The 20,324-nt window shown below is 38.4% G+C and overlaps 1 protein-coding gene across 2 annotated transcripts; it reads left to right on the top strand.

The window, feature by feature from the left end:
- Positions 1 to 4,579: 4,579 nt before the first annotated feature.
- LOC147856409 (DExH-box ATP-dependent RNA helicase DExH3-like) lies at positions 4,580 to 19,284 on the top strand. Of its 2 annotated transcripts, none has more exons than XM_087329006.1 (20): positions 4,580 to 4,712; positions 4,851 to 5,175; positions 6,555 to 6,706; positions 6,792 to 6,879; positions 6,967 to 7,179; positions 7,258 to 7,353; positions 7,425 to 7,613; positions 7,690 to 7,849; positions 7,933 to 8,063; positions 8,697 to 8,867; positions 8,998 to 9,270; positions 9,436 to 9,630; positions 10,877 to 11,080; positions 11,161 to 11,230; positions 11,314 to 11,462; positions 13,505 to 13,810; positions 13,921 to 13,980; positions 14,069 to 14,221; positions 14,349 to 14,459; positions 18,406 to 19,284. In XM_087329006.1, the coding sequence occupies exons 1-20, from the start codon at positions 4,669 to 4,671 to the stop codon at positions 18,802 to 18,804; spliced, it is 3,489 nt and encodes a 1,162-aa protein (XP_087185132.1). In that variant the 5' UTR covers positions 4,580 to 4,668; the 3' UTR covers positions 18,805 to 19,284. The 2 variants fall into 2 exon arrangements, with proteins under 2 accessions (XP_087185132.1, XP_087185131.1); XM_087329005.1 differs by having other exon boundaries at positions 6,531 to 6,706.
- The last annotated feature ends 1,040 nt before the right edge of the window (positions 19,285 to 20,324 follow it).

Here is a 20,324-nt window from a genome sequence, read left to right as displayed (position 1 = left end):
GATGGCATGTTCAATCTCCACCATCCAAGATGGATGAAAAGTTGACAATGTCTGTCACCAGGAGCCCGACTCTGTCAAAAGGAGCCCCGTTGTTTGACAACCTCTATCATCAAGAGCCCAATCGACTCAGGGAAGGAGCCCGACTTAAAAACAAACATCAAAAACTCCCAAAAATGGTAAGTGTACAACAAATATTTGCCATGAAAATGATCATAAAACTTCTCAAAAAAACCTAAAGATTCAAATAACAAGTCTTACATAAAATATTAAGACATCAAATGTTGACAACCCTAAAATGAAATATGAATATACACGTTACATATTAAGATTATGGCTCATGTTGGGATGATTGCAAGATGCAACCACAATTTTTACAACATGTAACATTCGAGTCCCTTGAAGTCAAGGTCAAGCCATCGCAATGCAAACACTGAACCTTCTCATGGTCACATATTGACAATCGCCTCCTAGCTCGACTTGCACCTCTTTGTAGTTTTCCGGAGTGGGATTTGGAAGTGTTTGGGGAGCTGCCAATAAGTTATTGCGAGATGTCTATTGTTGCACTTCTTTTGGCACCAATTTGTTGGTTGCGACTTATTGATTTGCCATCTTCTTCATTGGTTTATTTTGGTGCACCAACGCGATACACCTTCCCAACCACATCTTCCAATGTTTGTATACCTTCGACAATAGTTGCACGGTCGAAGGTTCCGAACCCTTGATCGAGACATTGAAGTGCTTTCACGACCGTTTGTATTTTGGACTTGAATGATTCAATCTCGGATGTTGTGGGGTTGTCTCCTCGACTCGTTCTACCTCTGCCTCCACTTCTATTTCTGTATTATGGTCCATTCGCATTTGGGTTGCGTGATCTATAAAAGGCAATGAGCCACATAAATGTGGCATATGCCTCTCAATAATCATTCGGATACCGAGTAAATGCTTACATTTACTCACAATGTCTTGGCAATCACAATATGACCATTGGAGTGAGACATTATACCATAGAGTGGCAGTCGTCATGCTCAAGATTCTAAACCAATATCGGGCCTCGTCGACATACCTTTCCAATATTCTCTCCGCTTCTTTAAGTTGAGACCTTTGATACCTACAATTCGCACAATGTGCAAACCGACCACTCTCACATATTTCTTGTTGTTGCTTGTACCACTCTATTAGTGTTCCTCCTATGCAAGTGCCAGTTTCATTGTCCCCGATTAAGACATGCAGAAGTTTGGTAATTGATCGGTTTATTCTTCCTCTCAAGGCAGTATACTTGATAAACTGCCAATGTCTTCCCACAACATTGGTAGTGTCAATCTGTCCATAGTTGAACATTCTACCAAACTCCAATTCGTCCTTTGATACAAACGATGCATTGGATGACCATGGCGTATCCTCCAATTCATCTTCTGACATGGCGAAGACACAATGATGCATTGTGCTCTCCATAGCAAATACAATATGATCGAGAATGCCAGTGATTGAGGTGAATATGAGAGATTATGCGAATGAATGAAGTGAATGAATTCAAATAATTCACATGAATGGAGTGGATTATTTAAGCTCTTATTTAATGATTTAGTTCGAGAATGTTTAGGGCTATTAGCGAACGATTGAGAATGCGGGTGAATGAAATGAGTGCGAGTGATTAATAGACTGTTAAGGAAGGGAATGAGTTCAACCCTTGGTGAATGAGTCTACCTCTTAGTGTATGCTACTGAATTTGATGAATCAATTTAGTGTAATCGTTAGTATGATCGTTGAAACGCCATCATTACACGTAGTCGGGCACTTAATTATTAATGAGTCGGCCTCCTCATTAATCAGTCGGGCTCCCTCCTATAACATTGTTGTACATTGCTTTGTCTACCTTCTCCATTATTGACTAATATTGCATTGTCTAGTATTGCATTATTGTACATTGCTTTTGAATAAGATTCACATTGAGTCACACACTAACCAGAATGAGATTCAAATTGAGTCATATACAGCTAGAATGAGATTCAAATAATAAGACTCACAACCAGAATGTTCATCAAATTGAGTCATATACAACCAATATGAGATTCAAATATTGATTTGATATTACAAAATGAGATTCAGATAGAGTCCACATTGAGTCATGTACAACCAAAATGAGATAGTACATCGAGATCATATGTTTGATGTTGCAAAGTACAACATGCTAGTGATTAAAATAACCCTAAGCCTAGAGTGCTTCGTGACCATTTTGCCATGATTTTCCGAAGGAGCTCCACGTCTTCGAATCCAAACCATTGCTCCTTACCCTACACCACAAGATGCCACCAACCTAAGCCCTTACAAAAACAAATGCTCAAATTCAATTCTCATAAATACTTACAAATTGATCGAACTCAAATCCTTGAATGAACTCCTCGACCAACATTTGAATGGTTTGCATCACGTAATACCCACAATCTGTCCCATTAGGTTGGGTGGGATATGCAATACATGGAACCACTCATTGTTGATGATGCAATGGTCGTGTGTGGTGCTAGAGATATGTCGTACAACCAAATCACCCAATGTCTTCATGCCAGCAGTCAGATGATTATTTAGTGGATTGCAAAAAACAATTGGGCTCCTCACCTTGGCATGGAGACCTGTAGGAGCCTGTCGCATCTTTATCCAAAGCACCCAATGCCATGAGTGCAATATTGGAATGAAGACATATTCTTGTTCAAGGACCCGAGTGAGTATGTCTTCTACCTATCACTTTGGCCTTCTAGTTGTACCCATAGTGGATCCACAATATGAAACCGCTTGTTGATCTCGGGGGGTAGCGAGTACTCCATCCATAAGTGGAAGAGGGTCATCATTCATGCGGATGTTATCTCCCCTATATTGCACAACGAACATAGTTCTACCTCCGTAAAAAAGACCGCTACATCTAGTCGTCAGCAAGCCACCTGAAACCTGTTTATTAGGCCAGATTAGTAACTACAAAAAAACATGAAGTTAATTATTGATCTCATGCCCCCACCATAACGACATACCTAGTGAACTTATTTCTTGTTGTGTTATCCCATGTTTTCGTGATTTTCCCAGGACCAACAAAGACAATCCCAATGTCTGCACCCTCATTTGTGTCAGATGATGTAATGAACGACAATTTACTAGGGTCCACTTTTTTCTATTGTACTTTAGCTCCGGATCCAAAAAACGCTTTATTGATCGTTGTCTTTCGTATTGGTTGAAGAATGATGTGGTTGTGCTCCTCATGGAGGTTGATTGCTCTTCTTTTTCTATCTTTAGCCCCCGAGGCAGTATTACACGGATGCCATGTGCCTTTTGTAAGTGAGCCTCCATGTCAACTTTTTTGCGAAACCATCGTACCTATTTTCTACATGAATCTCCAACGATACATGTGCGACATTTGATACCTGTCGAGTCTCTTCCACACTTGAAGAGGGACATAGGGTCCACTACAACAATGGTGTGACATTTGCATAAGAAAAAACCAACATATACTTACTTCAATAATGATTACAAGAAAGTACATCAACTCACCATTTAGTTTGATAGCTTCAACATCTGGCCCCGTTGCATGTATGGGGTTCGTATCCATGTTCGAGTCTTCAGTAATGATGTTTTCAACATCCATATCATTGGATCTGGGGCACTTAGCACCCTTTCTTACAAAAACCCTAAACCATCATTCAAGTTAGCACACAAACATCACTATTTATACACAATATATAGTTGAGAAATGATTTAGGCCATACCTCCCTTCATCGGGTATTGTTTCACCCCAATCCGCATAAAAGTCTATGAAGGTCTTGGACCGACTAGCCATTTGTACAAAACACATGCCATCTTTAAAAACCACCAATTTGTGCAACCCAACTCGAGTGTAAGATACAGATGGCCTAAGCTTTCAAGTTTCTAAATATGATTCCATATTATCTTATCAAGATTTTTACTCTGGCATGCAATGGAGGTCAATAATAATATGGATTCCAGTTGCGAGGAAAATATGATTTCAAACACAAAACTCGAAGGTATAACCTCCACAAAGTCTGGCGATACATACCTTTGGATAACAGGACAACAGGTGCTCGCAGACACTAGGACAACAGGTGGTGCGCCTCGCTGAAGATGCCTAAACCCTAAACCTCTGGCTTCCTGTTTGAAAACAAGCAAAAATGACAGGTATATGGGTTTTTATACTCATCACAAACTAATGAGTCGGGCTCCTTCTTTAGTGAGACGGGCTCCCCAAAAAGAGAACTTCGAATGGCGTGCTTTTTCGCGCTTTTTCTTCATCCACATTGGATGGTGCAGATCACACGCGCCCTCATCTAGCGACCTGCACCGTCCCTCTCCGCGATTCCCTCACTTGCCCTCATAAATATTTGGCGGTAGTTAGACATATGGGGAAAGGATGGGATTTTGACCTAGAGAATTAGAGAGAGAGAGAGAGAGAGAGAGAGAGAGAGAGAGAGAGATCCTGTTTGGTTCATTATGTATGTATGTATGTATGTATGTATGTATGTATGTATGTATATTAGTGTTCCGGAGAGCTTCCACGTCCGACCCCCTCCTCCTCCCCTGTGTTTTCCAAGCTCTCATGGAAGCTCAGTAGGAAGGAGGGCCCCCAACTTAGCCGCTCGCTCTCTGCCACCGCCGTCCCCCTCAGCAGCCATGGTGCTCCTCACGCCCGACACCTGCGGCAGAGCTCTCGCCGAGTGAGTATCGCAGTTGGCCATAGCCTTGCTCTGCTCTGTCTGTGACCGATCATATATATATATATATATATATGCATGTGAGTGAGTGAGATAGAGAGAGGTCTGTTGATGCGATCCTTCTGCTTCTTTTCTTTGCAGAGCGCTCCACTGTGGGCGCGGCTCTCTATCCCAATTAAGCTACGGCCGGCTCCGGCTCTTCGACAGCTTTCGCTCCCCCAGGACGCCTAGGCTACAGATTGCTGCTCCGTTGAAGGTGTCGTATTTACCTCCTTTGGTTGGCCGATACGTGGCACACTGCTCTGCTCGGGCGTTGGCCTATCCTAGTTCATCCAAAGAAGCAGACCTCAGTTATAGGGACAGAAGCCTTCTTTTGCGCTATGGGGCTAGGTTCCGTCATTCCGTATCTTATGCACAGGAGGAAGAAGACGACGAGAGCTCGGAAGAGGAGGGTGGGAAGAACAAAGTAAGCCGCATTCTTTCACTCACCGAACGTTGTGTTGTGCATACGTAGAATTCAAGCATTTATGTTAAATGCGGTTTTCATTATATAGAGATTCCCCCTTATATCTTAATCACAATATAGAAGTATATAGAAGTAAAAGTAGACGCTAAGAGTGGCGGTACAATGCAATGTAGTATGGCACATTAGATGATCAATAATGTTGTTTACATGTTTTCATCATCATCGTAAAATATAAATTTTATTGAACAGACATACTGTTTGTTCTCCAGTCCAAAACTCCTATAGAAAAGATTACAACATGCCTATTATTTGCAAACCATAAATAAGGACAATGTGAAGGCACCGCCTTTGTACATTATATAAGATCGTGCATGCAATTTTCGAAGATTCAAATGTATAAACCTGATGGCTGTGAAGCTAAACTTACAAAACTATAATCTCCTAATATTTTTATAGTTTTTTGACAAAAAATGTCAGTGTTTTCATTTTGTGCTAGCAACAATGCTCTCAACAAACATAACCTTGCCGCCACAAACTTCAAGACCATTATATATACAATATTAAATATGAATCATATTCATTGATTGATAGAGACAGAGAGTTTGAGAGACTGTGAAACAAGACATTGATTGGTCCCAACATCTAGTGCCCTTGTAAGTTTTGCTTTATATTAATGGAGAAATATGATTAAATCATGAGGATTCTTAGAAGATTAAAGCTATGTGGACATAATTGTACAATCTCATCTCAATTTAATGTGGTATACTAGTGACACTGTCTGCCTATTATGATCGTAATATACAAATACTCAGTCAGCCACCTACATAGGCTTCTGATTAATATACTGCTGGATGGTCAAGAATGAAAACCTGAAGAGTTATCAAATAGCTGTAAAGTTTATTGTTGAAATATCTTAATCTTATAAACTCTGCTATCAGTAAAAAACAGAATTCTGAAAATCAGCAAGCAGGCAACAGGGAAATCCTAAATTTGTTGACTACATGAATTATAGTTGCCACCACAGGAAATGGGGTTTCCAAGTTTCCAAGGTATCAAGTGACAAACATGTTGAATAACAAGTTATATATTCTTAGTTTTAGTTGCAAGGAGGCTCTATGCTATAGAGCTGGAGGTGCAAATATGCGACAGGTTCTGTCACAAAGAAAATTATTAGTGGTCAATGCTAGACAGTTTGTGAACTGTGTAGCAACCAACAGGTAATACTGTATGAGCAGGAGTGTCTAGACTCCGTTCTTATATCCAAAATAGCAAGCACTACTTCCTATACCTCAAAGGAGATTTTATTGTAAAATAGGAACTCATAAGTAAAGAACAATTCTTAAAGTTGGTTACAGTGTCAATTTTTGCTATTGGTACAGGTATCGACAGTATCTAATGTTGATGAGTGGAGAACACGGTTAATTGCATTTCTTAGGAATCCCAACAAAGAAGAGATATTATCCATGGAAAAGAAAGATAGAAGGGACTATAAAAGGCTGTCTGAATTAGCCAAACAATTTGGGTTGCACAGGTATTGGATAACAGATAATTTCTATGCAGATTTCCAAAATGATCAAATAACACCAGAAATTAATTTCGGAGCTTTGACATTGCAGCCAAATGTATGGAAAAGTTGTGGCATTCAGTAAAGTACCTTTGGCTAACTACAGGGCAGAGTTGGACCAAAAACGTCCAGTGAGAAAGGTTAATCTCTTCCATTTAGTATTTAGGGTTGAAACTTTGGTTCAATGTCAGTATTAAGCGTATCAAGTCTGTGAATGTACTTTCCAGGTCTTGATAGCACCTGCAATCCACAGGGATGTAGACAGGCTTCTAGGGCAGCATTTGGATGCAAATTCGATAAATGGAAATGAGATAAAAAAAGCCCACTTAAATGAAACCATAGGAGTGGCTGCTAATCTTTCTCTGGAGAGATTACCTGTGCCCCCACATATCCTGCAGATAAGGAGCAAAAGTCTTCAAGAGAAGCAGCAGGCTTGGCGGGTAAATCTAATGCATTTCTAATCTAGAAATTAGCTAACTCATAAGTAATAATGGCTTGAAACACTCTGCTGTTTACAGGATTCTCCAGATGGTCAGAAGATGATGGCATTAAGAGCTAACCTTCCAGCATATAAACAACGGGAGTCTTTACTCTTAGCAATATCTAATAATCAGGTATGCTTTGAACTAAAATATTTTCTCCATCAAGTTCATTTACTAGGCACTGACCAGCTAGTCACGTCTAGGTGCTTGTTGTCTCAGGAGAGACAGGCTGTGGAAAGACTACACAACTTCCACAGTATATCTTGGAGTCAGAAATTGAAGCTGGTAGAGGAGGATCCTGTAGTATCATTTGTACACAACCACGGAGGATCTCTGCTATGGCAGTTTCAGAAAGAGTAGCTTCGGAGAGAGGAGAGCCATTAGGTGAATCGGTAAGATGGAGTTATGGATATATCGTTGTGATGATTTTGCATAGATTTGTGCATGGCTCATTGTGGTTTAACTCAGGTTGGCTACAAAGTCAGATTAGAGGGTACTAGGGGCAGGGATACACGGCTACTTTTTTGTACCACAGGGATTCTACTGAGAAGATTGCTGGTGGATCCTATGCTAACTGGAGTTACCCATGTCATAGTGGATGAGATTCATGAAAGAGGCATGAATGAAGGTTAGTGGAAAGATTAAATTCTCAAAAAAATTGTGAATGTTTTTGTCAAAAATCCACTTTATTAACTCCAATGTCTTCTGCAGATTTTTTACTGATTGTCCTTAAAGATATTCTACCACGACGTCCAGATCTCAGGTTGATATTGATGAGTGCAACACTAAATGCTGAGTTATTTTCTAAGTACTTTGATTCTGCGCCTACTTGTCATATACCGGTATGCACTTTTTCAACCTTTCCAACCATGAAAATGTACATAACAAGAATTGTAAAGTATATGTCATAAAAATAGCGTCAAGGACTTGTATTATGCATGGGTTGGGACCATCATGACCTTGTTTGAATGGAAATTAAGTGAAGTTTCAATGTTTATGAGCTCGATTTTACTGTTTGTGCACATAGTGCCTGTCATTAGGCTGAACACCACATGTGTTTTGTGTACCTTAATGAGCCAAATTGCAGTAGGGGCAGGATCTGACGCTTGATTATATTTCTATCTATAAAAAAACCTAGAGAACAAAATGACATGTTTGAAGTAGAGTGCTCACATTTAACCCCAACTAATTGATAAAGTATACAATTAAGCTCCATATCTGTGTTGCATATTAACCACCCACATCACATCAGTCTGTTTATAATAGCTTTTTGCATTCATTATCACAAACTTGATTATGGAAACATTAATAAGGTCTTTTTTTCCATTCATAATGAAAATGGCAATGACACCTTAGTCTTTAATGTTGTGTTACAAATGATTCTTTAAACCATATCAGATTTGATGATTTTCTTAAGTCAAGTCAATATTATTTGTCAACAAACACATTTTCTTACTTGTTTAATGTGATTTCAGGGTTTCACTTATCCAGTTAGATCTCATTTCTTAGAGGATATTCTGGAACTGACTGGTCATAGATTGACTGAGTTCAATCAAATTGATGACTACGGGCATGGAAAATCCTGGAAAATGCATAAGCAGATAAACAATCGAAAGCGGAAAACCTCTCTAAATAGCTTAGTTGAAGTAAGTACTGAGAAGCCCTTATTACACACCCTCTATTGTTTGGATTTGGTTCTCTTATTTTCCTCGTCTTTTTTAGGTTTTCCACATTTTCTTTTTTATGCTTTAATGAAGTCAACATTAAACTGCGCAGGATGCACTTGTTGATGCAAGCTTTGTCCGCTGCAGTTATGAAACACGGTTTTCTTTATCACGCTGGGATCCTGAAAGTTTAGGTTTCAACCTCGTTGAAGCTCTGCTCTACCATATCTGCACCAAAGAGAGACCTGGTGCAGTGCTTGTGTTCATGACAGGGTGGGAAGATATCAACGCGCTCAAGGAGAAGCTTATGTCACATTCTTTTTTGGGTGATAAAAGAAGGGTTTTGGTCTTAACATGCCATGGGGGTATGGCTAGTGCAGAACAGGTATGTCTCCTTATCGTTGACTGTCTATTACATTGTCTTATACATGGAGGCAAGGGGGGAACTAATGAAAACTACAGGGATGCAAAGTATTTTAGCCACACTTATTCTTTGGAATGATCTCATTGATTAAGGATGATTGATTTTGCCTTTTTAATTATGTTGCAGAGATTGATATTTGACCATCCTCCTCCGAATGTCCGTAAGATAGTGTTAGCAACAAATATGGCAGAAACAAGTATCACGATCAATGATGTCGTTTTTGTGGTCGATTGTGGAAAAGCAAAAGAAACCTCATATGATGCCTTGAACAACACACCTTGTCTTTTACCTACCTGGATATCTAAGGCTTCAGCTCGTCAAGTGAGTTCTGCTTGTCCTTGTCAAAAGTTGTCTGAATTAGATATTTCTACATTCCATTATTTGGCTTCCATTTCTTAGTCCTTCCTAGGACATATACAACATGGTTTTGGGGATCTAGATAGTAGAGATTGCTATATGAAATTGCTTTTATGTTTAATATTATGTTCTTCACAAGATACAAATTATTAAGAACAGCAGATGATGCCACTAATGACTCATTTACCCTCTTTAGTGAGAGGGTTTTGCTTTTTAATCGAGATTGTGGCTACTTCTGAAAATTTGATGCTCTTACAAGTTAATATCTGTGGCAGAACAATTGCTGGCAATTTGAAGCAGCATTTAACTTTTAGGAATATAATTATCATTCATAATTTTAATACATGGATGCTGGATTACATTTATCATGTTCGAAGAGAGACAACTACTATTATGGGAGCTTGCATGAGTCAATTGATTGCATGGACCAGTAAATAAAGACCCATATATGAACAATTTATAGACAACTTTAGCATCTCCATTACAATAACAGTACTTGGAAATCAGACCATATTTGAGAGGACTATGTCAATTGTTGGGAGACCACGAGGTTTGGTTCAATATGCAGCATGTGGAACAGAAGAAGTGATATGTGGCCTGTAGTATAATAGAGATTATTTTCTGTAAATTTTCCAGAATCACCTTGTGGTGTATATTGAAAAGTGGATGCACTCACATGCTTGCTCAACATCGAAGGCCCAACCACCACCAAGTGGCAGGCACTGATTCATTTCTTGAGGGAAGTAGCGGTATCTTGCTTTTTATTTGAAATTCTCCACATGGAATGCAAATAATTTCTATCCCAGGCATAGGTTGATAATAGGTCAGGCTCAGTGTACATAGGAGACTTTGGCCATTAAATGGCATGATGTGGCTCATTTCTTGAGTAGTCAATATCCTTGTCTTTGAATATCTCCTCGAGATAGGATGGTTGAGAATTGGTAAGTTAGGGTTTAAAGCTCCTGAACTCAGAACCTAGAATGATGTATTATAAATCAGCATGAAACCTCATCAACTTTTTTATATGTGCATTGTGGAAATAGTGTCAAGAGTCTTTTTAAATTGATGCATGAATTTGTAAACAAGTCGCAATCTGCTACTCTTCATGTCAACGATGATAGACTGACATCGTGAAGATTTTACACAATCCTTTAATGTGTAGATAAAATCTGCGCTTGGTTTCAATTTTATCTGTTGCTGCTGTTTGTAGAGGCGGGGTAGAGCTGGTCGAGTTCATCCCGGAGAGGCCTATCATATTTATCCCAAAGCTGTGTTTGATGCATTTGCTGAATATCAATTACCAGAGTTGCATAGAGTTCCTCTTCATTCTCTCTGCTTGCAAATAAAAAGCTTGAATCTAGGGAGCATTGAAGAATTCCTCTCCAAGGCCATGCAACCGCCTGAACCTTTATCGGTGTGTATCTTTTTTGCCTCTTTCAACTAGAAATATTTTGCCTAGGATTGTCCAAATATTTTGTGTTAATGCTTCTACAGGTAAGAAATTCTATTCATTTGCTTAAAACTATTGGCGCATTGGATGACAATGAGGAGCTCTCACATTTGGGTATCTTAAGTTATTACTTTGTCTCTTTATTCTTTGAACTTCTGTGCATTTGTTCTGAGGTTTTATATTTCCATTTTTTGAAGGACGTCATCTCTCAATGCTTCCGATGGAACCAACCATTGGCAAAATGCTTGTAATGGGGTCCATTCTGGGTTGTCTAGAACCAGTTTTGACCATTGCTGCAGGTCTAAGTCTCAAAGATCCGTTTGTCTCTCCCATCGATAAGAGGGATGTAAGATTCTCAACTGTCTACTTTGCTATTGGAATGATCCTATTGATATTCACATACTAGTTTTCTTCTTTTTGCATATACCCTCATGTATCAAGCGAGGCCTTGAATACATTCATAACTGGTTTGGTTCTTTTCGCATGTAACCTTGTTTCTGAAAATTAGGCCTTCAGAAATTGTTTATAAATTAACACAACACAAAGGAAGAATCTAATTTTCATCGCGCATAAGGAAACATGATCTGGCGGTGCTCAGATACTGCAAAACGATTCATTCTCATAGAGACTTATACTCCACATTTGTTGAAAATTCTCAATGGTGAACAAGTCTCTTTCTTAAACATGTCCTACATCAAAATTCTGACAGTGTACTGCTTTGATTGAATCGGTTCAGACCATTTTACACTTTTTGTCTTTGCCTTTGTTCCTTTTTATTACTTTTCGGCATTATGCACTCTGGAGGTTTTCTTTTATGGATGATCACATGTAGTTTATATTACATATAGCTGTGGCAGGTCTAGAAACAATCATGAAAATAGACCAAAAATAAGGATTGTCTGCTCTTGCAAAGGTTGGTCAGGTTTTCAGTTCTCCTTTAGGCAGAGATGTGTGGATACCATCTAATCAAACTGCAGGAATTTCTATTTTGAAAGAGACCTCAAATAATGTTGTTTTGGCAATTGGATAGAGCCAAGAGTTTTGTTACATGATGGGAAAGCATGTCACAATTCTAGTGCCAGAATCTTGCATGAGATGGCAATGAATAGGCTGACAGAGAACATACGGTCTTGGAGGATTTGAAGTGGAGCATATTCACATATTTCTAGGATCTGAGGATGGAATTTTGGATAGGCTTTTCATATAAGGGTCCAACCTTAGGAGATTAGATGTATCACTTGTAGGGCCTGACTTGAAGGGATCAATCATTTTATCTCCCTATAGAGTTTTCTTTTACAAAGGTGGGCTGGGATAGATGTGGCATAGAAGGTGCTCAATCAGAATTGATAGGATTGCAAGAATACATAGGCAACCGGTTATAGCTTTCTATGTTGCATCTCAACTTGGGACTGACCCCTTGAATGTTAAGCTCACTTATGATCATGGATAAGGTGCCAGTACTGAAGGCCATTGCACTTTGAAAGCTTTGGACTCAGATTGGTACTGATGGCTTGTGTGGTGCTAGCCATGTTTGTCCTCTGACAGGAGATATATCATGTCCTTGAGAGGATCTTACTGTTTTGTATATAATTGAAAAATCTTGTTATATATTTGATACACAACCATTTCATCTGGCCCTTTTTAAGGGATTCCATGTTTTTAAACCAAGACATACCTGGTTTTCATTTCGGCTAGAAATGTAGCCAATCGGTGCACTATTACAAATAATACTAATGCTAAGTATGAGTCGAAACCAAATCCAATTCTAATTTATTGAGTAGTCTTAAAGTTTTACATAAAGAACAAACTTCCCTTTGGAGTAAAATTTTCCTTATATAAAAGGTTTGAGGATTTATAATTTGTAAGTACGTATCATATTGTAACAGGCTATTTCTTTTCCAAGGGTAAATTGAGTCGAATTGTTTATGAATCATTAGAATTCTGTACATTTTGATATTCATTGAAACTCGTCTAACTCGTAGAGACTAAAGCATAGGTCACCTACTTTCAGCAAAGAAGAAGAAAAAATATCTGTGATACGGCTGTGCATCCTGAATTCACAATGTCTATTATGCTAAAATGATCCCTTTTGTTGCTGTAAAGTTTCAACTAATTTCCATAATCTTTAATATCTTGGTCTGTCAGATCAAGTTGCAATGCTTTTTATGCCAGATGGAATTAATATCTGCTGTTTTTTTATCATTCAAGTGCATGGGATATTGTTCCTATTATAATGTCTAGGAATACTGATTTTCAAAATATGTTAGTTGACCTGAGAAGGAGAATTGTATTATTATAGATATGAAGATTCAGTATTTGAGTACTAAAAGACTTCACTATTATTTCTTTCCTTCCTGTGATTTGTTCTAAGTACTTTTTGTGTTATAGATGGCAGACCAAAAACGGTTTGAGTTTGGGGTACATGATTGTAGTGATCATATGGCATATGTTCACGCTTATGATGGCTGGCTGGATGCAAAGAAGGAGGGCACTGCAGTAGACTATTGCTGGAACAATTTTCTTTCTCCCCAAACTTTAGAGGCAATTCATTCCCTTCGTAGACAGTTCAAGGATCTCATTAGGGAGTCTGGTTTTTTGAATGGGACAGCAAATGAGAACAATGATTATAACCGTTTTGAGCTTTTAGGTGGAGTTATCTGCTCCGGTCTGTATCCTAGGGTTGCAGCCGTATTGGTAAGCTTTTTACTTGTCATGAGTTTCTCTCAAAGCATGTTGATATTTTAAACATGAGTTTTTAACTTCACATTATCAATTCCTTAATTTGTTCTCATCTGACTCTCCAGGCAAAGAGTAAAACAATGCATTTCAAAACAGTTGAAGATGGTGAGGTGCTACTGAATCAAGTAAGAACTGCCCATGTTATTTAATTTTCAATTTGATGATCTTCAGCTACACATAAAGAGGTTAATGTGATACTTCTATTTCCTGCAGAATTCTGTGCTCTCCAAGATGAAAACTATTCCTCGTCCTTGGCTTGTATTCAATGAGAAAGTAAAGACTGGGACTGTAATAATTAGGGATTCAACAGCCATTTCAGATACAATGCTGCTTCTGTTTGGTGGAAAGCTCAGTCTTGTACATAAGGTCTGTACAAATCTTAACATCTTCACAAAGTTATTTATCTTGTTTTGTGCATGTGGGAAACATATATTCTAAGCATTCTTACAATATGCCATTCCATTAACTGAACCCGTTTCTTATTCATTCTCAGCGTGGTCATCTAGTGATGCAAGATGGAGGGCTTGAATTTCACATGTCTAAAGATCTTTCTGAAACCATTCTTATGATGCGAAAGGAGCTTGATGGTCTCCTATCTAGAAAGGTATGTACTTATATTTTGTTTGAACCTTACTTGATAGCGTGATCCATGATAATTGCCATCCATGGCGAGTTTGCTATCTTGTCCATTTCAAGCGCTCACTTGCCATTAAAGTTGCATCCATTGCCTTGCCATTTGACATATTTTTTGCCACTCTATTAAAGTCTTCAATGAACACACATGCATTGAATGGTGTTTCCATACTCAATGTCATAGGCATTATCTCATAATGCATATACAACTTATGTAAATATTGTTCCATCTCTTTATCAACGAATCTGCCAATTATATCTTCCTTTTTTGCCGTTGAGTTGTCTCCATGCTAACTTTTGCTGGACTTTAATAATTTCCTTTTTCCTCTTTTCTTGCATTTCATAATATTGCCTCTTCTTTCTCCTCACCATCTTTGATATAGATACACTGCTACAAATTTTCCATTTTTTATCTTTTGCAAGCTTGAACATTTGTGTATCCCTTGATTGACTTGTAGCATTAGTAGGGGTGATGGGGCTAAAGAAAGTTGTGATTGTTCTTTGTGGATGAGCTGGTGTGGTTGTATTATTATCCTTCAACAACTTTTCCTTGTGTCTCTTGAGTTCTAGCAAGACAAGTCCTAGGCACCATTGTACCCTATCAAACTGCGCAATATAAGGTGGCTTGATGATGAATCCATCCTCTGATGTGTGTAAGAAGTGTGTCTTGTAGTGGGCCATCTTCGTACCAAGTGATATTTTGGGGCTGATTCATGCTATCTTGTTTTCCAAGTTAATAATATCAGTTGGGATCACTCCATTCTTTTCCACTTTGGTCATATTTAGATGGGGAGAGTCCCAGCTATATTGGAACAGAGGTAGTGCACTTATACTCATGCCATTTGACTCAAACCATTGCTGCATTTCAGCATACCAACAATGAATGTCTCCATTTTCAGCCAGTTGTCTTGATGACATAAGTGCCAACCTTGGGTACCTTCGTTTAGGGAGCTCCCAAAGATGTTTGATACATGTCACTGATCGGAACAATGTCTTGGTGCTGCTCCCATCTCTGCCTGGATTATATCATGGGGAACCGGTGCTTTGCTCCTTATCATGCGGGCAATCATTGACACTAAATGTTGCCCTAAATCTTTCCGATGGTTTCTCTTGTTAAGACTTGATCCCCACATTTATACTCCATAGAGAAGAGTTGGCCACAAGCAGCCTCCCGTAAGGAGAACCTAGGTCCTATAAATGTTACTCCTAGGTATGTGTAGGAGCATGTGTATTCCACCTTTTCCTCTCCCATGAAGAATTCCGGTTCTGACCTTGTTACCCATGCTTGAGTGGTGTTAAACACCATCACTTTAGTTTTATCCATGTGTATTGACAAACCTTTGTCCGTACAAAATATTTGTAGATGTCTTTGTAGTCCCTCTGGAGAGTCAGAAATCAGCACAATATTATCAGCATATTGTAATATTTGTATAGTTATACCTGCTAGGCATGCTCCCAAACCCCCAAATCTCTCCATTTCTGGCTGGTTTATGCATGAAAAAAAGAAACAAGAAGAAGAAAGAAGGGAAGAGAGAAAAACAAAACAATAATTTTGCATTGGGAAGAATAAAAGAGCAATGTGGCACAAAAATTCTTGATAGGAGGTTTAATATAATAAATCATAATTTGATATATATAAATAAATAAAAATTATTCAAACATTGTTTTGAACTATTGGTGAAAATGATTTAATCTGTCTCAAAGTTTGTGGGTTCTACACCTATCTTGGTAAAAACAATCCTTTTGAACCATCTTTTTGTTCCTCCATGTGTGACACGCACTTCATGACAGTAGAATGTCTTATAAGACCAAACAAGAGATCACATCTTAAAATTTTGTCCCGTCTGAAGATGTGACTAAAGGATCTCGGCATTATACTTGTAAGATTCTTAAGTCATATATTATAATTTTGTTTTCAAAAGATCTCTAGCATAGGTCAATCCAAAATGGAGAGGTCTCTGAGGCGAGGAAGGACCTGCGATGGTGGGAGATAATGGCCTTTATTGATTGATGGCAAGGGTGTTGAGATTGTTGTCCAGTAGCTTGGGGCCTACATGCATGAAAAATTGCTATTGCTTGATCCATTGTAACCCCTTAGCAATGTTTTGGTTGGGAGCTCATTTGTGCAGCCCTTGATTTAGTTGTAGCAATGATGGGGCTAAAAAAATATGTGATTGTGCTTCGTTGATGAGCTTGTGTGGCTGTTTTGCTGTCCTTAGACAACCCAGGTAATGTTGATCCTGAGTACCCTGCATAGTGGGCCAAAGTGTTGCTTGAAGATGCAATTGAATCTTCATCTTATTTCATAAGAAAAAGTATTTGTGGAAAAACACATGGATCTTAAGATTCTTTTCCCTGATGACACAATTGGCAAATTCTCTCTTTTGGAGGTATTCATGCATATGTGCCTACCTCTATCTCTAATTGATATAAAAAAGTTCACAGCTGGCCCATCACATTATGCAATGCATGAGATAGACGTATGTCCATATAAGAGGGCCTGATGATGTACCCAAAGCTGTTCCATGTTGGTTGATGATTATTGGGCCTGCTTCTACCTCAGCCTGGATTATATTATGGTGCACCAATGCTTTGTGCAATGCCTTTGACAATCCTTGTGTAACTACTTCTAGGTGTTCGGACATGTCCAATTCTAACATGCCATTACTAAATAATCCACAACTATACGCAAACTCTCTCAAATAAATTGGTATTTAGCCAGCTGACTTGCCCTTATGCATCCATCCTTAACCTCAAAGCGTTGATACATATGATCTGCTGCCAAGCTAATAGATCCACTAGAGATAGTGAACACTGTTATTTTGGGTATAACAGATGGAGATGCCATCAGGTAATCGACTATGCTTGCACCTCCTTTTGGGTTCCAACATGTCAAAATATCTTATCTAGGCCAACGTAACCAACCATTATATATCCCGAATCCATGTGCAGTTCCCAAGGCTAAAAAGGGTTTGTCATATTCTATTACCTCACACATATCTTAAACTTGACCAACATCTTATGCCATTACTCATACATAGCATCAACGGTGTTCATCCTTTTGTTTGTGCATTGAAGTTTCCTAATAGTACTATATCCCCCATAGTAGCAAATATTAAGATAATGATACTCCAAGAGGTATAAACCTCGAGTAGGCAGGTGGAAAGTAGCAAATTGCAATGTGTAGTTCTTGAGATCCCATTGTATGATTCACATTAACATCCTTATGCACAACATGCACTCTATCATGGAGCTGCTTTTTGTACAACACAGCCACTCTTCTGTGCCTCCAGTGCTTCTTGGTATCTCATCTATATCTACTTATAAAGCAATATCTATTTTCTCGAAGGTATCTTTGAAAATACCTGACATAGTCATTTGTAAGGTCTCATAGGCCATAGGTCGTCATGTGGTTCTCTTTTCTGTAATAATGACCCTACCATCTCTATATACAACCCTTTTTCCTTCTTTTCTTGCGCTGAACACACTTGGTATGTTTCTTGTGTGATGTGCTTCTTGAGTTGGAGTGCGATCATCATCTAAATATATAGTCATCCTTGAGTGTCTTTATCTTGGATAGGAAAACTTTCTTTTTTGTATCCATGAAGTGGATTATCAAGACTGCAGCTCTAGACTCATCTCTTGCCATCCTCCATGCTAAAGCAAATGGAACATCAGGTGCCCTTATCTTTCTTCCGAGATTCTAGGTATATCCTTGTGGGTTCCATTTTTAACCCAACCAACCGCCCAGGCATGTAGTACATGCACTTTCCTTTTGGCTGCTTCTTCTAAAGTAGTGTTCATCATTTCCATCTTATCTACTTATGTTCCTTTTCGCTTTTTCATTGCTTATAGTGAGGGATGTTTGCTCAACTTGAGGGAGAGAGAGTAATGTGGTGTTTTTTTGTATTGTGCAGTTAGAGAATCCAAAACTAGATATTTATGAGGATGGGAAATATCTCCTTGGAGCGATAACTACATTAATGAATGGAGATCAAAACTTGGGTTCCTTTGTCTCTGTCAACTCAGTTTCTGTCAGCTCTCCAAAACTTCCAGATATTTCTGTTACAGTGAAGCTACGTGACAGCAGCAATAACAATAATTCTGTTAGTGTCCTTCACAATTGGTTTCAGCAGACTGGGCAAGAGGTACCGAAATATACAGTGAAAGGTCCTAAAAATAACATGTTCCAAGCTCGAGTGAAGTGTCAGGGTCAGTATTTCATTGGGAAACCAGCTACAAATAAACGACAAGCTGAAAGGAATGCAGCCACAGAAGCATTAGATTCGCTTTGCAAAGTAGGATCAAACTGTTAAATGGTTTATAAGAATGGTTGTCCTCCAGGAAATGCAAGAACTGGGGCATTCCTTATTCCAAATCCCGTTCAAATCAAGCAAGCTTATAGAGATGGATATTCCGTAGGGTTTCCGGAATGTTGAGAATGTTATACCCTAATCAGGCTGATGTTGACTTGCTGAATATCATTGCCATGCATACTATTTTGATACCTTTAAAGAATGCAAACAAGGAGGCTGCCTTTGTTTATGATTTTGGTGTATCTCAAAGTTCTCCTGGGGCATATATGGAAGGCTAGAGCTTTTCTTGAAAAAATAGGTGCAGCTAGTTACACAGATCATGAGCCTTGCGAAGAATGGGATTGTGATATGACATGGTGCGGAAGATTAAGATCTCTTATGATACTCAACTGATTATTTTTGAGCTGCCTGGCTAGGTGGTGGTCTGTTTCTCCTGTATATTAATATAATGTATATTTTAATAAGAAATTTATCGTAAAATTCTAACATACGGTTATTAAAGTTTACATGCTAAAGTGTAATATTATGATACTCAACTGATTATTTTTGAGCTGCCTGGGTAGGTGGTGGTCTGTTTCTCCTGTATATTAATATAATGTATATTTTAATAAGAAATTTATCGTAATTTCTAACATACAGTTATTAAAGTTAAGAAGTATTTACATGCTAAAGGGTAATACTACGATAATCCACAATATGGAAGAATGAGTCTGTATTTCTATTACCAATTGCAAGATTAGCAAAAGAATGAGTTACTATCATACTCTCAAGCAGTGAGTAAAGGAAAGCTCTCTTCTTTTCAACAATAATTGCATTAATCATATGCAGCATTAATATGTTCTATGTTTACAAAACTGCCCATGGGTTTTCGTGTATTTTTTTGCATGCAAAAGAATACTAAGGTTCACATCTTCATCTGGCAATTAAAGTCATGCGTGGCTTCAATTAGCAATTCCTTAAATTTTTCATGTGTGCAATTGACGTCCTTTGCTGATAAATAAATGAAATATAGACCGGACAAGGAGACAGTGAACAATGTTAATAGTAATTTTGGGTAATTGTAGGTCGTTACAAAAGAAATTAGCAAATGAAATACGGACGAGATGAGACAAGACAGTAAGCAATGTCAAAAAGTGGAAGTAAGGAGATTAGACCTTATGTCTGCACGTGACTTAGCATAAGTTTAACAACTCATATTAAGACCGTTGAATTTCTCCTTGGCTGATGATAATCAATGAAATATAGATGAAACACTGAGAGGAACTCAACTGATTGCAATTCACTTCAAAAGGAATAAGGAAGGTGTTTAGACCTTTGAGTGCATGCGATTCACTTCAAATTCTCTGCCTGGGGTTGGGGGTTGGGGGAAACAAAATTCTATACTCTGAAGAATCAAACCCCCGTTTACTGTGACAATATTATCATAGCATTCCAATGTCTGTTAGAATCATACATATAAATGTAATGGTAACGAGATGGCTTGTAGACCTGAATGCATGCAATTCTGGTCTACAAAACTC

Source organism: Azolla caroliniana, unplaced genomic scaffold (assembly GCF_043228905.1).
Source record: "Azolla caroliniana isolate FFs.n. ecotype wild unplaced genomic scaffold, voAzoCaro1.0.p SCAF_13, whole genome shotgun sequence".
Taxonomy (NCBI): Eukaryota; Viridiplantae; Streptophyta; class Polypodiopsida; order Salviniales; family Salviniaceae; genus Azolla; species Azolla caroliniana.
This window is presented reverse-complemented; position numbering and strand designations above follow the sequence as displayed.

What these genes read in the sequence shown, in the direction of transcription:
- LOC147856409 (XM_087329005.1), top strand. Translation starts at nt 4,669, where the DNA reads ATGGTGCTCCTCACGCCCGACACCTGCGGCAGAGCTCTCGCCGA. An exon ending in AGGAGGGTGGGAAGAACAAA is followed by an intron (nt 5,176 to 6,530) that starts GTAAGCCGCATT and finishes AGTTGGTTACAG; the next exon opens with TGTCAATTTTTGCTATTGGT. An exon ending in GTATGGCTAGTGCAGAACAG is followed by an intron (nt 9,271 to 9,435) that starts GTATGTCTCCTT and finishes ATTATGTTGCAG; the next exon opens with AGATTGATATTTGACCATCC.